Raw genomic sequence first — 17,440 nt, 5'->3', positions numbered from 1 at the left:
GGTATTATAATTAGGTAATTTTAGAGGCAAGACAGAGTTAGAGTTATATTAGATTGAAGATATACACTGAAATATTATTAAAATACTTTTTGTTTTTTAATACATCTACTTCACATTCTACAAGACCAGTTATATACAGGGAAACTCCTAATGGCATTATTTACAACTAAATATCAAACAAGTATATAATATTTGTTCAAAATACAAGACTAATTCTAGCATCAAAACAATAAATTTGTTAGGATGGATATGGAAGCCGGAAATTCCAAATGCTTGAAAAATGTTTTTGGTTGGAATTAGAACAAAATTCGTACACAATTATAGGTACCTACCTAGGTAGTAAATAATTGGTTAAACATTTTGTGGGTCATCAACAACTACCTTAACTAACCTTCCATAATAATACTCATACCCTCGGACTGACTTCACCCCAATTTTACGATGGCACATAACCAATCTCTGTTTCATTCACTAGATAAATGGGAACTAAGTATTAGATTCAAAAATATGAGCCTCCTAAGAGAAACCTGATTTATTATAATTTACCTAAATCTTCTATATTATTATTCACAATAAGTATAATCCCGGTCGTTTATTTTATTACCAGTTCATCCTTATAATGTGATCATGGTGAGGAAGAGATTTCCCCAGACACGTCATATACAGAACAAGTAAAATGTGGTATTATAAATTGGTAAAATAAGATATTTTGGAAATAAGCATTTTTTTCAAAACTTTAGAACTGTGGAAAAGTTTCTACTTCTTACCCCCTCGCCACCTCTGACACTCCACAAAAATACTAATAGCCTAGGGGCTCAAAATTCAGTTCATTCGATTGTTTGTTCTGCTCGAAGAAATTCATAGACATTTCAACATTTGGTAGTTAGGTACCTACTAAAAAAAAATGTATAACAATAATACGTTTTAGGGACTAGGGTGGAGATACACCATGTCAGCACGTTTAAATATCGAGCTTACCAAAAAATGGTTAGGTACTACCTGTGATTGGGAATATACACTTGCACCACATATTATGATCTTATTTTCACTACTATTTTATTGATTTTACAAATAATAGATAATTATCTTATATACACGTTGGTACATAAAATAAAATTATAATGTATAAAAATTCTATCAATAGTAATTTGACAAAAAAAAAATGAGCATTAAAGATATTTCACTAAAAAATAATTGAAAATATGATAGATTAATATGTACAATTAAATAATAAACATACATACTTTAAAAAAAATATTGATTTACATTAAAATAAACAACAAAAGTAAGTAATCGAATTAACAAATAGGAATTTTTTCAGCATGCCTATCTTTTAGTTGTATTTCATTTGAAATTATCACAATATTGTTGCTTAAACGTCTATTTAGCATACGCATTAGGCAAAAAGACGTGCCTAACAATCCAACTAGACTCAAACACATCAGGAACGTCTGAAGCCAGTGAACAGTGAAAGTTAAATGGAACAGTAACATGTTCAGCTTTGGCGACACATCACCAGTTTTCTGAAAAAAAAAAAAACGTTATTTTTAGCGATACACATAATCGTAGTCACGAGTAAACAAACTTACGAGTTCAAACCAGGTGAATGGCAATATGGTATTATCTGGTATTGTCGACAGCGAACCGTAACCGTGTGGATTACGCACTTGGATGTTGAGCTGTATTCTCATTTGGGTTTCCATCGTTATTCCGAGAATCTAAGGGGGAAAAAAACAATAACCATACTGTCAGTAATCGTTTGAATATTTTCATAAGACTTTATTGCGCTATTTACAGGATCTATAAGCCATGTAAATTCGTGTTTTTTTGGATCAGGATTGAGACCTTCGACCGCGTCCAATAGCGATGGATCTGAGTGTAGAAAATGAGCACGTGATACAACTACCGGTGAACCTAAGTAACAACAATATTAACAATACGTTTTATGAATTATAATTGAATTTGTGCAATTTAATAAATCATATAATATTATAATATCGATTTTTCTATGGAAATCTTACGAGTAGAACATTTGCCCATATCGAATATACCATCGGGCATACAAGGTGTGCTAGTGCAATAACAGCGGTTCTCAGGAATAGAGTTATTGAATGAATTTATGGACAAAAAATATCTATGACCAATCACACCATTTTTTATCTTGAATGGAAAAAAAAAACAATTAAAATTAAAATTAAAACTCAATTTTTATCAAGTGCTGGTATTTACTTTTTCTTTAGAATGGAAAGTCATTGGCAACTTCCTACAAGAATCCTTATGAAATAAGTATAAAGTTTCTCCCTGTTGAACTCTCAGTCTTGGAAAAAACATTCCATCACTTCCACCTACTGAATTACACTCATCAGTACTCCACGGGTGTAACATTGATTTTCCATTAAGATGTATCACTTGACCCATTTCATTCAGATTATCGAGGCCATTAGTTACAGTCAAACGATCAGGATTAACTCCAATTCTCTAAAAAAAAATTATGAAATATGGGTAATAAGTATATATATATCTACTCGTAACTTATGAAACTTCAACAAGGCTACTACAATAAATCTTAAAATTCAATTAGCATCTTATATGATATATATTTTATTTACCTTAATAAGTAAACCAAATTTTTCGAATGGAACTGGCTTATTGGCCAACTTAGCCATTGCGGCTAATGTCCTTATCACGCCATCTTGGTAACCGAAACAAAAATCATAGACACTAACAGTGACAAACGGGAAATTGGACACATGATTCAAAAACGATGTCATGGCATTTCTTATGAGAAAATTCTCATCTATGGTTAAAGCTATAGCACTCTAAAACAATAAATAAAATATAAATGTACCTCTTTTAGTTTAATATCAATTAATTTGAGAATATATTTTAGAATTTTGTGTTTGATATTTCATACAGTAAGAATATAATGCAATTGTATTATATAAATGATGTATACTCGTACGTCAATTACTATTTATTGTATATTAATTGTTAATTTTTTATATTATTTTTTTAATATTTGGAAGGAAATTGGGTTTATTTATTTATAGGATAATACACAATAAAGTCGAACATTGAAATTTTTATTTTTATTTTTAATTATTTGCTTTGCATAATATTTATATTTGAGATGCACCAAACACGTTCTATATTATAATAGGTACTATTAGTAGATACCAATCTATCCAATTATAGGTATTTTATTTATTGTATAAATTGGAAAATTTTAATTGATTGAAAATTCATTTGTGTAAAAAGTGTTGGTACTTTATTAAAGATTCAAGGGCAATACATGTAGGTAAAGGTGTAGTGTGACCCACAAGATAGATACAATAAATTATATCATAATATTTGTCATGATTTTACAACTATAAATTAGTCGTAAAGTAGTTACAAAAATAAACTATGATTTGAAGATGGCTCACTATGTATGGAATGTCTGGTACTATAATAATATCACTATCTGTTCCATTGGATACATCATAAGCATATTCTTGAACTTTCATTTCATTAAATGTTTGAGAACCATTTTTATGATCAGTTATGTTTACCCTGTATAAAGTTTCCCTAAAAAAATAATTTGAATTAAATTATAGTTTTACAATAAAATTTTACGAAAATAAATATCAGAAAAAATTGAAAAATATTAACCTATAACAATAAGGCCCAACTTGTTGGACTTTGAGTTTCTGATGTACACCAGTCATATATTCGTTAACGTTTGTATAGTTAAATACATACACACACATTAGCGGTCTAACTGGTGGTTCTTTCCACGAATCATACAACAAACTACCGTTTTGAATTGTTAGTCTCTATGAAATAAAAACAATTTTAGATTTTATTGTAAATAACTTATTTTGAATATTTTAAAACGTATACCTTGTATAATTCGTTTGTATATAAATCTGTGAACCATATGAATATTGTGAGGAATAAACTTAATACAAATCCAAGTATAAATAATAATGCACAGGAATCTGCAAACAAATTCAAATTGAAAAGCATAATATTAGTAAAATAGATTTGGATTTTATTTATAAACATTAACACATTATTCATAGTAATAAATAATAGGAAAATAATAAATATTAAAAACAGCACAAACAAGGTTTACTCTAAGATTTGAAATAACTACAGAAAGTTTTTACCATCATAACAATTATTGAAGGATTAATAAAATATTAATTAGTAAAATACTATACCTATACCTACATTTCTTAGATGTTAGTTAATCGGTGAATTTCATGTTGGTTGGACATTAGTAAAAAAATATGGAAGTTAGTTTTTTTTATGTAGTTCACTAAACGAAAAAAATTTCAAACTAAGTAGGAACAAATTTCTTAGATAAGTTTTAAAGATATTTGTTACGTTTGCATCGCTAAGTTCACCAACATCAATTTTTTGTCATAAAATAACACATGACATAAAATCTTTGTACACATTTCAACAATCAAAATTGAATTAATTTTTGTTTAAATATTTTTTTTATAAAACGTATATATTATTTATATGTTGCCTCAGTCTTTCAAACATACAGATACAATACAACACATTTTCGTTCAGCAGAACCAATTCTATCATCTTTGTGGTAAGCTTTAATATTAGAGTGGATTGTCCAGTGTCCTATTATCAAACTTAATGGTAAGAAATAAGAACAGTATCAGTGTTGGTACGTAGGGTTTTACGATATTTTAATTTTTAAACAAGTTAAGATCTCGCCCAAAAGGTCCTAATTGGATAACTTCCCTAATCAATGTCTTAAAGTTAGGTTTATATAATACATTTTTGTTTTTAATATTGATTGTAAATTAAATAATTTTTATTTAAAAAAAAGGACTATGAACTTTTTTGAATTTTAATACTAACGTCTACCTACATTAATATCTATTTTTATATATTTACATATTAGGTATACACTATATAAACTTATTACTTAGTAAAAATTTAATAAATGTTGGAATAGTCAAATTAAACTGAAACCCGAAATTCTACCTTTATGAATTGTGATAAAATTCAAGGTCGCTAAGGTTAATATTAAAGGTTTATAAAAAGATGGATTTTAAATTACGTTTAGTAAGCAGATTAACCCACTCGTTAGAGCTCTTGTTTTTACAATGTTTGAAGGTATTAGGTATGTCTTGACGTCATTGAGCTCACGCTTTCCAAATACCTATACAGTATACCTACATCCTTATGAACAATATGTTACCATTATTATGAAATTATATCTTTATTAGTTTTAATATATGTATGGTTACAATTTGTTGTATTGTATATATATACAATATACATTTTTTTTTGTTCTAATAAACATCGGCGACAAAGGCCATTAGTTACAGTTATTTATAAATACATTTTTTTGTTTTAGATTTAAATTTAAAAAATTTTCATTTTATATTGTTGATGTGTGCAGTATTACTTTTAGGAGCAAAAAAGCTTTAATTTCACAACTTTGAAGGTAAATATACAAAGTAAAAATTTGAATCCACCTATAGTACTTTGGGGGAATAAAAATCCTAGTACTTTTTCAAATAATCGAGCAAACGAAAACAACAATTTGGAAATACAGAAATATTTACGAAAGATTAGTGGGTATAGCTATCGACAAAATCGATATTAGTTTTTATTGGTACTTATTTCAAAAACGAATAGCCACAGATATGACATCTATTTTATATTTTATAAATAATAACTTGTTAGAGATTAGAATACTTATAAGTTATAATATTAAATTAAGTACCTATTAAGTATATAATTTTATTTATTAATTAATAACAAAAATATTATTATGTCGTTGTTGACATATTGACTCTTTATGATTCATGGCTCATTCGGTGGCATACATTCATAATTATGGGGGGAATATTCCTCTGAGCCCTTTAAAAATAAAAAATAACTTTGATTAAATTCTCATGAGCACTTGGCTATTCAATATTTTAAGAGTTAAAAATATAAATGAATGAACAATGGAGTATGGACTAGGCATTATCACAATAAAAAGATAAGACTGATAAAAACTTACAACTAAAGACTTCTGATCATTTTTAACCGCCTAAAATTACCTTTATAGTATAAATACAGAATAAAAAAAAAAGGTTAGGTACGAGTTGATTCCCGTGTACCTGTTTACCTGCACAGATACTTTTATTACTTTACCGATATTGTTATATTTGTGTACAATACAAGTATATATTAATGATGAAATAAAAAGTAGTATACTAGCTAGTAGCTATAGATATATTAGACTCCTATATAATATAAAATAAATATTTATTAATGTCGTTACATTTTTTGTTTTGATTTCTTAATTAAAAGTTATTGTACTTATAATTTTTATAGTTGATCAAAATATGATACCTAATAAGTTATGACGCTCCAAAAATTGTATTATTTACTTTAGGTATCGTTATTATTAGCATTATTGTATTATAATTCATAAGTGATTAGTATTTACTATTTACCTATAATTAAGTAATAATATTACTCATTAGTCATTAGTCATAAATCGCGGGAAGTAGGTATTAAATATTGTTAAATATAAGGTATATAATGTTTTAGTATTAGTAGGTTTAGTTGTTCTAATTAGATAAATGAGAATTCTATAACATTCCATTATTTCAACTCGTACCTATCGGGTAAATGTTGATAAGATAAATAATAAATATATCAATGAACATATAAATAAACAACATTTTAAAATAGTAAACGATCAAATAAGGAAAAAATGCTTTAAAAAAATATAACCATTATATTACAGTCATGAATTTAATTAAAATTGAATTAAACTTGGAAAAAATCACAATCAATAAAAGCGCTATTATTAATAATTAAGATACCTATACCTATTATACTTTGGTAACAAGATAGGTACATATAATAAATTGTGGATCATTTGCAATGAACAGAAGTATAACCATCATCGTTAATTATTTAATTTAGAAAATGAAGGTATTAACTCGTAGTAATACAAATATGAACATTCATTCAATCAAAATTCCATTTAACTAAATTAATAGCTATTTATTGAAATACTATTAAAATATAATTTTATGAACCATAAGCTAGAAATACCAATTTACCTTATTTTTACTATTTTTTTTATTATTGAATAATAAATAGAATAGGTAAATAACAAGTACCTAATCGTTTTATGGTAGGCACCTACATAATTTTATGTTATTGGATCAAATGAATACAATTTAAATTCGATTATAAATTATATTTTATAACTAGGTACTATCTTTACAGTTTTACTCATAAATAATGAAATTACTATAAATAACCATATTTACACATGGACAAAAATACAAAATAGACATCATTTGTCCTGGGCCTACGTGGTCAGTGACTAATATTGATTATGTAATATAATATTAGTATATTACACATGGTCCAATTTATTTATTACATATGCCCAATTTTATATTTTGTCCTTGGCCATATATTTGGTAAATCAGGCTCTGGGTATAGTAGTTATACCTAATTTAAGCGTTAAAAAATGTAATGAAATTGAATTTTTTAAACTAAAAATAACGCTCATGTCTCCAGTGGTTTTAGATATTTAGTTAAATGTATAATTAAGAATACTTAAATACTTAATAGGTAATATTTAAATTATTTCAATAAAATATAGTTGTAATAATCGTTTTTTGGGGGGAAATTACTTATATTCAATAAGCGATGATCTTAAAAAAAAAAAAACATCATTCTAGTTTATCAATACAATTTTAACTATTTATCATTGTCTTCAAATGTTTTAGGATCATTTTATAATTTTTACCTTCGAAATTCAATCAAATATCATATAGGTACACATCATGTAGTCCTTTTAAATATTTAATCTAATTTTATAATTTGATATTGTGCAAAACTTTGATAGTATTACAGTATAATTAAAATAATAACTTTGCAAAACTTAAAAATCAAAACACCAAATATCTGTAGTTTTATTTTAATTTAGCCTGCACTTTAACCAAAGTAATACCTTCATTTTAAGTACTATTAAATAATTTAAAAATAACTCAATTAGATTTCTCAATCATTTTAGATTTAAAAGTACATACTTTGATTAAAATTAAACTAAATTTTAATGTACTCAATAATCATAAATTATCATTCATCATCATCAATCATCATTATCATGTAATAGCTAAATAAGCACAAATATTTGTCTATAATGTAAATAGCTACGGGAAATACACGCTTTGTACAACATAATTATAAACCTTTAAATTATAATTTAATAAATACTTGTACATTCTATGTTTTTTATTATATACAAATATACATATAACCTATCTAGTTTAAATTATCAATGCATATACAGTCATACAGATATGAGATAAGCAAATATAATCAAGTAAATTATGAACGAAAAACTGGAAATTTCAGCGTCGAATATAACTATTAGGTAGTAGCCACAAAAACTGGAAATTTCAGCGTCGAATAGAACTATTAGGTAGTAGGCACCTATTGTAAAATAATAAATATAGTAAAAAGTTAATAAAATCCAATATTTTACAGTATTATAGATATAGATGATCTTTGATATTAGTAAGGAAATTTGTATCCTACTTCCAACTTTTTTTATTAAAAATTAAAAAATACGAGTATATAAATATGATACTCGGAGGAGATTATTTAAAATGATTTAGAAAATATCATAATTATTGCTTTAAAATTAAAATATTTATAAACAAACTTCCGGTGAGCACATTATATAATATTGTTGTGTTTAAGAATGACAATAGGTCAGTCCACTTTAATATTACAGTACCTATATATTGCTATTGATTAAAAATAACTGAACGTAATCAAAAATTGGTTAATAATAATTTACTGGAGTTAAACATAGGTCAATCTATAAAAAATAGTTATGATTTATGAACAATTAATAACAATTGATTTGTAATGAAAAATTTACTGGAGATTTATACAGGCCAATCTACGAAATTCATACTATATTCAATATAGTTTTCCAAATTAAAAACATTACAATATAAAGCATTTACATAATCCTCAAACTATTCACTATAACTTAAATGAATTTGGATTCTCGATACACAATATATATTTTTATGATAAGCATATCTGCATATATGAGCCTTTAGAATTTTGATTGAAATATTAATAAATATGTATATCTTAGAGACAATAAGCAATGTTCGAGATTAATTCGAGGTTCTATATTTTTATTTATAAAACATTAAAACGTAGTTATTATTATCGTATTAAAGTACAATTGAAAGTTGATATATTAAAAACCAATAATATAGGGTATATTAAAACTATTAAATATTATATATTAATTAATCTTGGAGGTCTGAAGCCAATTAATCACGACTTTCTCCGAAACGTTACAATAATCGGTGACCCTGATACGGTATAGAACGATATTACCGAACTATTATGAATGTTAGTATAGACTATCGGGATATGATTTTTGACATGGCGATTGACGAGATCAACGGGCAATGCGACTGACAATGAATCCTTGTGATAATAAAATAATCAAGGAAAACCTGCAATATATTCGTAAGTATTGAGGAGTATAATATTATAGTAAGTATAGGGGAATGGACAAAGTTTCTTTTTGTTTTTACCAACTGATGATACATTTTTATTTTTTAGTATTTTTATGTTTTGGAGAAATATAAAACTTGTTAACTAAAGAAGGTAATTTCAATACATTAACACGCAGCACATAAGTTCGATGATTGAAATTTAAAATATCGAAAATCAAAAACCCATTTGCTGAAATTTTTAAATAAAATGCATTGCTTCTTAAAAAAAAAAAAAAAAAAATGCATGCTAATCATTAAACTGAAATAGATTTCATAATTTGTTTTATGATGGCATTATAAACTCCCAAGTCTGTATATAATTTTTAGAAATATTTAAATAACATCATCTTATACTGCATTCTATCAACCAAATAAACTAATTGCAGCAGTCACTTATAAAATACAATTATGAAACCCAATTGTTGATAGTTTCTTAATGCAATAATAACTGCAATTATATATTATATAGTTTGTATATCACATTTTCGAGCCTTAAAGGTAAACATTTTTAAATATTATATACTTAATACATCATTATTGCATTACTTTTATCTAGATAATTTTAATTGTTCGATAAAAAAAATTGCTACATATTTTCAAATTGCTATAAAAATATAACTTATGAGTTATAAGGAACCATATACAAGGTGTCTCAGAAAGATTCGACAAAAATATGCTAATTAAACGTATAGCAAATATTGTTAATATTATATGATAAGTTAATAATTTAAGAAATATACTCATATTAGCAAATTCTCAAAAATCATATTTTTAAAAGAGTTATTAGACTAATATTACAATCCAAATTAATTTAACCAAAAATATATTGGATTTTAAAAAAATTCTAAAAAAAAACTACTTCATTTAGATAAATCTTTTGGCCATCAAAGTATTGTTCTTATAATCAGATTTACAAATAGGCTATTTTGAATTTATGCAAAAAATTTTTTTATTAATTTTTAAGTTTTTTATTTTCAGTATAAAATAAAATGTATACTAAAAATGTAGCGCAAGTATCTATGAATTATACAGAAAACAATTTTTTGAATACAACAAAGGTTATTCCATATGTCAGATCATCGTGAGAAACCTTGATTACATTTTCAGCATTTTGAACGGGAATCAAAAATTGTATCAACGGTTATCAATTTCAAATGAGGTAGTTTATAGTTATAATGAGTAACGAGTCAAACATTTTACGGTCCTACATACTATGATCCACTCAAATAATCTATACTTTAAATCTCAATTTATACTAATAACTAGGTACTCGATTGAAATTCGATTTTAGATTCTTAACGAAACGCGATTAATTCACTGATTTTATCCATTGAACACCATTATGTGTATTTTTTTCATCAAAGAAAATGTAATTTTCTAGATGTGTAATTTTCAAAATATTATGATCTTTTTGAAATATTTATAAGTAGACATTTAAAATTTGTACTTGATTAAAACTTTTTTTTTTATTTATATTGATGAGATTATTAATTTTAAGTCAATATAAGCAAGTCATTTGCTCTAACGACTTAAGTTATTTTGTTAGAATTAAAAAATAATAACCGTAGGAACTTAACGTTTATTATTATTTTTTATACACAATGTAATTTTTAATATATTCAGACTAATTTTAAGCTATTAAATTATATTTTATTTATTTAATCACCATACGCTAATTCACGCCATTACTTTTATCCATTTCATCAGTACTAACCTAAATCAATAACAATTGGCAATAATACTTAAAAATTATATGATACATGGAATGGTTGAACTTTTTTAAACCGGTCGTATTTACCAATAATAATAATTGTAATATAAATAAATTGATGACCATTTTTATTCAGAAGTATATAGGATGACAAGTGACAACCCGTCTCCGAAAAAACTGGTTGTGGAACGGAATTTTTTAAATGGATATTTTAGAAGCAAAAACTGAAATTTTGAGAGTACTTAAGGGTTTGATCATTTCGACGCACATCACATGTATAAAATGAGTATTAACAGATATAGACATTTTTAATTTTATAGTACCGAGATCAAACATATTTTTTCTAAGATTGTATCGTAATCTGAACCTATGTTCTTATTTTTCTAGGAATTGAACTAAAACTGAGACCAAAAAAAAAAAACCATAAAGGTTCCAACTTTCGCAGCAAATTTTTATACCATTTTTAAAAATAGGTACCTACATGGTAGAAATGTTTTACCAACTTATTGTTTAGATTTTTATATAACCTTCACGTGTATTATTAACTATATAGTATTATTTTATTGAGTTATACATTAATATTAAATTAGTACATAATGTTATTGTATGTACTATGATAGAATAAGTTTGGAAGGATTGGTTAATACACCATAACTATATTAACAGTTATATAAATTCATACTTCAATCAATATATTATTATTAATGAGCAAACGTTTAGAAATGTTTAACTTAACTAAACAATATAACTGCGTTAATATATATTTTAGATAATAAAAAGTACTGAATAATTACGACTCGTAACTCGCCTGTTATCTAACACTTATTAGTCATTGTTCATCAACTACGTATACGTGATGACATTATTTCTACAATTATATTTATTCATCCGATATGCTTTATACTTTAAAAAATTCAAGAGCCTTTTAACATAAATATAATATGTAAACATGATATAACGTAGGTATCAGGTACCTACATACTAATTTCGAAATATGCAACAAATTTTTTTTTCATTTTATAAGCTATAAACCCACTCATTGAAAGGTAGCTAAAGACCTTCACACGCAGTTCAGTAGTCTTCACATAACAAAAAATATCAAGGGAAAGATTATTAAATGGACATAGAGTTTTGTTCATTTATAGGTTAAAAATAAAATTGAGAGGTAGGTATAAATAGTAATAATTTTAGTAATCAGATCATATTTTTCTTATCGTAATAATTTCTAATTACTAATCAATCATCACTCATCACCAATTTGGTGATTTATGAAAATAATGTATTTGTATATTTTTATATTACGCCTCATTTTAAAAATATAACAAAAATGTATATATCAAATAATAATTTAGTATTCAATTATATAATCAGTTCATAATTATTAAATCACCAGAATTGCTTTTACAAATGGAAAATATCAAAAAATATTAACTTGACTAATATAAATTTTAAATTATAAGCATCAAAGTAGTATGTATAATGTATATATATTATATATAGTATACAGGTTTGATAAATCAGTGATCAAGTTATTTTTCTAGTAAAAAGCGGGTGTAACACTTCAAACATAATCATATGTTATAGGCATAACTGAATATTAATTAAACATTTTATTTTCTACTGCTTTAAAACTTGTGGTATTTTTTAAAAATTTAGTTACCACACAAGGTTAGTTATATCAACCTACTACACGTTAACCATGAATTTCAAAAATGATAATTTCGATTTTTTTATGAGTATTTAATCAAATTACGATGAAATGTAATAATTCTTCTAGTCACGAAAAAATATTAATATTCATTTTAATAAAATTTGATTAATAAATAGATACATGACATTTTGAAATTATGATTAATTTTTTATTAATTTTTTTAATGTTATACACAATCTAAAAATGTATGAGTGTTCTTAAAATGTTTAATTCTACACGTTGGAACACTCTAACTTATAATTTGAAACTATTTCTATAAACTAAACGTTATAAAACTCAAAAATAATTTTTGAGTATAATAATTCAATACATTGTTCCAAAAATTGTGTTAACTGAGAAACCATAGTCGAGTATTGGGTAAATAAGCTTATACAACCTGTTATTTTATTCTTATTTTTTCTAAGTTGCAATTATTTAATCAGTTTCTATAAATATGAGTAATTTAGTCTGTTGATAATTACTTATTGATTATTATAAAAATGAATTGGACAATTACATCAATCACGTATCATATATATGCTTAAAAATAAGTGTAATCATAAATAACCTCCTTTATGTGCGTCAAAGCAAATCTATGTGGAATAATGTTAATTACTTACAATTACAATTCTTGGATGGTTTGGTCTTTGAGCTATTGGCCAATGTTGCTGTGGTCAGAAAATGTTTCATCTTGGTTATATATCCATCTTCATCGTTTGCAGTATCTTTGACCTTGGGAAGTTCAGTAGTAGCGACACGTTCTTCGACGCGCGTATCCACAGGCGAATATCTCGAGCTTGGAGTTTCAGTCGGCATGTTGAGAAAATTTCAAGAAAAATAAAATTTTGTAGGTAATGGAAGAAATCACCGTTTGTGTGAAAAAACTCAGGCAACACAGAGCCTCTTATTGTCGAAAGTCCATTGGGTGGTCCGAGTAAACATTATATTCAAGCACTATACAAAAACGAATAACTCTTAAGCAAATTTTATATTATTTCCTTGGGTAGGTACGTCACGAAAAAGAACAATCAACACGTGTGTGTCATTTAAGGCGTTTAACTGTACACTGTTTGGCATCCATGTAGTTTATTACACGCGGATAGTACACGCCCCGCTATAGTTCTTATCAAACCTGATAAAAGTTATGTGACTCTTGAACTAACGACGCACACCACTGTTTTAATTTATCTGCCTATTTGAGGAGTTCGATACTTTAAATTTTTGTACGCGCACTACGGTCTGAGGAAGACCAACGTAGTATTATAATTATTGATGAATTAATAATTTACATAGTGTTTAATTATACATTATATAATTACATCGAAATATTCTATACAAAAACATATATTAATTCTATCAGAACACAATTTTATAAATTATTTGCAGAAGAAATATTCAGGATATTAATTCGTCTTAACGCAGTATACCAAACAAATTTAAGATAATCATTAATCAAATTAGAAATTTTTTAAAAACAGTTTACATCCCTTAAGTAGGTACTGTCTCTGAACAAACAAAAAGCAAGGTTATATATCAATATAGATACTTGCTCGCAGTGAGAAGCCTAAAATGATACCTAAATCAATTGATAAGCTGCAAATAACAATATTATTGTTTTAACCGGAATTGTTTTATACATAATATGAAATATTATTAATGTTTACGTTTTTTTGTTTAATTGAGATAAGACTCGGAAACTGGGCCATTGGCTGACAGTTATTTACTTAACACTTTTTTTTCTTAAGATAATTTTTTTTTAATTGTACATCATACACTCCGGCAACATAGGCTATTGGGCTTAAAGTTTAAGATAATTATCATTGTACCTAATATTAAAAATATAATAATTTTAGAAGTGTTAAACTCTTATACATGGTGATTGGTATTACAATATTATAATAAGTTATCCATTGTATTTTTTTTTTTTTTAGAAATTTTTCAACTTACAATTAACGTGAAATATTATTTACAAGTATTATAAAATAATCAACGTCCAATTTAAACAGTAAAAGTAAAAACATATACATAAATTACCTTAATTTTGATTTATTTTTTCCTTTATAGCATTTTGAGTTCAATTTTCAGTCAAAGATATTTCAATGTTTTATCAATAGCAATAATTAGGACATTACGGATACTAATTAATAAAATTAGATTTAAGAGAGTTGGTGATTTATTTTTATGAAATTAAATCCTATAAATCATATTTAAAAAATATTTTGGAAAATTTCTTTTAGAATTATAATCGTGAGTTACACGTGATTAGTTAAGTGCAGATTAAACAAATATAATAGCTTCTATACAAGCTATAAATACGTGTGCAGCTGTGCTCATTTAAAATCGATTTAACTATTATAAAACCTGCAGCGTTTTCAGAATAATACTAAATTACCTATGTATAATAGATTCTATCATAAATGTTATGCATCAGATATATAAGAGAACCAACCATAAACAACGTAAAAACACGATAAAATATTATTCGATTTTTTACCTATCCATACATTTTTTTTTTTTTTTTTAATATCCTTTTATAAAAATTTGGCTCAACAATTAAAGCATCTTACATCTAAACCAAAAAACCATCCAAACATATTACATATACAAAATTATCCACGTAGTCGTGCCCAATCTGTGACAAATGTAATACCTAGGTACCTATAAGGCTATAGGGTACCTAATCTACCATAATCCCTATACAGTATACACAGGCAATCTAATAGAAAACAATAATTCTATATCTTCAATCATATCAATCATATAGATAATTTTTAGAGGATATAATCAAGTATAAATACGTCGGAAAATACCCCTCCCTCTAATAAGACACCCTTTAATAGCAAACACATTTTGATTCCTCTATCGTGTTGTGTGTTTACCCTTGAGAGGTTTTATCGTATACAGTCGATTGCTTTAGACATAAATGTTGTTTATCATTTACTATTTATTTTTTATTTTTACTTTAATATTACTTAGTATTACTCATTAGCTTTTACCGACGCAACATTTGATTCTAATCCAATATTTCATAATGAACTATGCATTTTCGTAGGTCATCCATAATAATATTATTTTAAATAACATTATAATATATATTATATTTATAAAACTATTGTATTAACTTTGTTCGAAGTTCAAATTCATTATTTTTTTTCAATATTAATAATTTGAGACCTAAATCATTAATATTAGTGTTATTGTATCGAATTATCATTAAGTTAAATCCGCTAATCTAGACCTTGATTAAAGTGAATAACTATACCTACATATCTATCTATACATAATTATCTAATCACAAATATGCTATAAAAAAAAGGATCGTTCATATAATGATATAACCATCTACGTATATCTACTATTGCTTACCTACCGATATTCACATAATACAACACTATAAAATATAATCAAAATCCGCTACGGTGTAAATAATAGTTTAAGACAGCTTAATAATTAAAATTAGTAGTGATAAAAGATGATTATTTCTGTCTATCCGAACAAAATTCAATCACAATTTGAAAACAACACACGATTCGTTCTAAATTTAGTAATATGACACACCATTTGTGCCAACATGGGGGTAAATGCCAAGTTTAAAAAAAAAAAAAGACAAAAAGACTAAAATACTATAGCACCTAGAATGTGATTACATTGGTGAGATGTCACGGCCACAACTTAAAAACGACTACAATCTGAGAGTGAAGTACATTATTGGAGGACGTCTAAAGTGAGATTAATAATTTCTAAGTATGAAATTCAACAACCTAGATATTTATTGATAAAAATATTATTTTAGCTTTTAATGAGATTTTGTTCTTAAACAATTGTTCAGGAAATAACATGTTTCCTGTTAATATTATCTTCTTTTATAAATTATAATTACTCATATTTTTTTTATACTTGTAAATTGTATAATCTAAGCACTTATTATGCTGTATTCACAAGCATCAGCGGACTGACCCACCGGAGGATACCGGAAAAGTTTCCGGTGGATATAGATCCTCGTACTAAAACTCTGGGCCGATGTATTTGCATTACAAATTGTTTGACAATATTTAACTGAGTGTCTAAATTGCTTGTTGTCGTATCTCGCATCACGATATTTTGGATGTCATTTTGGCTGCACTAAGTAGCATACACGAGTTAATTAGTTTTCTTTCAAACTATCAACATTTTTATAAAATTTGTTTTAATGTTTTATATTCTGAGCGAAGCAATGAACAAATAACTTTATAATAGTGTGTTATAAACAAAAATTGTATGACTGTCATCACTTTATAATAAAGTAGTAAAAATATATCAATTTTCACATCTTATTTTTTAGAAAGGGTTATATAATAAGTAATTTAGGTGGTCATAAAAACAAATAATAAATTTTTTTTTGAAGATTATTATTAATTATTTTAATGTATTGAGTGGCCCTGTAACTTCAGATTGTAATTTCCCGACCCAACATTTTTAGCCAATCTACCGCTA

General features: G+C 25.9%; 1 protein-coding gene across 2 annotated transcripts in view; it reads right to left on the bottom strand.

The window, feature by feature from the left end:
* Positions 1-1,031: 1,031 nt before the first annotated feature.
* Positions 1,032-17,440, bottom strand: part of LOC107173708 (lysosome membrane protein 2-like) — a 30,523-nt gene continuing 14,114 nt past the window's right edge. Inside the window, exons 2-11 of one of the 2 annotated variants that reach the window (XM_015524343.2) lie at positions 13,588-13,921; positions 3,883-3,980; positions 3,652-3,815; positions 3,426-3,567; positions 2,610-2,819; positions 2,230-2,478; positions 2,022-2,160; positions 1,796-1,914; positions 1,590-1,718; positions 1,032-1,523 (exon numbers count right to left, since the gene is read on the bottom strand). In XM_015524343.2, the coding sequence (XP_015379829.1) occupies positions 1,299-1,523; positions 1,590-1,718; positions 1,796-1,914; positions 2,022-2,160; positions 2,230-2,478; positions 2,610-2,819; positions 3,426-3,567; positions 3,652-3,815; positions 3,883-3,980; positions 13,588-13,783 (1,671 nt within the window). In that variant the 5' untranslated portion in view covers positions 13,784-13,921 and the 3' untranslated portion in view covers positions 1,032-1,298. Of the gene's footprint in view, positions 1,524-1,589; positions 1,719-1,795; positions 1,915-2,021; positions 2,161-2,229; positions 2,479-2,609; positions 2,820-3,425; positions 3,568-3,651; positions 3,816-3,882; positions 3,981-13,587; positions 14,045-17,440 lie in introns of those variants that run through there. The other variant, XM_015524344.2, reaches the window with a different exon arrangement.

The sequence above is a fragment of the Diuraphis noxia genome, unplaced genomic scaffold (genome assembly GCF_037042655.1).
Source record: "Diuraphis noxia isolate RWA-SAM2 unplaced genomic scaffold, SU_Dnox_SAM2 contig0005, whole genome shotgun sequence".
Classification (NCBI taxonomy): Eukaryota; Metazoa; Arthropoda; class Insecta; order Hemiptera; family Aphididae; genus Diuraphis; species Diuraphis noxia.
The sequence above is the reverse complement of the archived record's forward strand: the minus strand, read 5'-3'. Positions and strand labels throughout refer to the sequence as shown.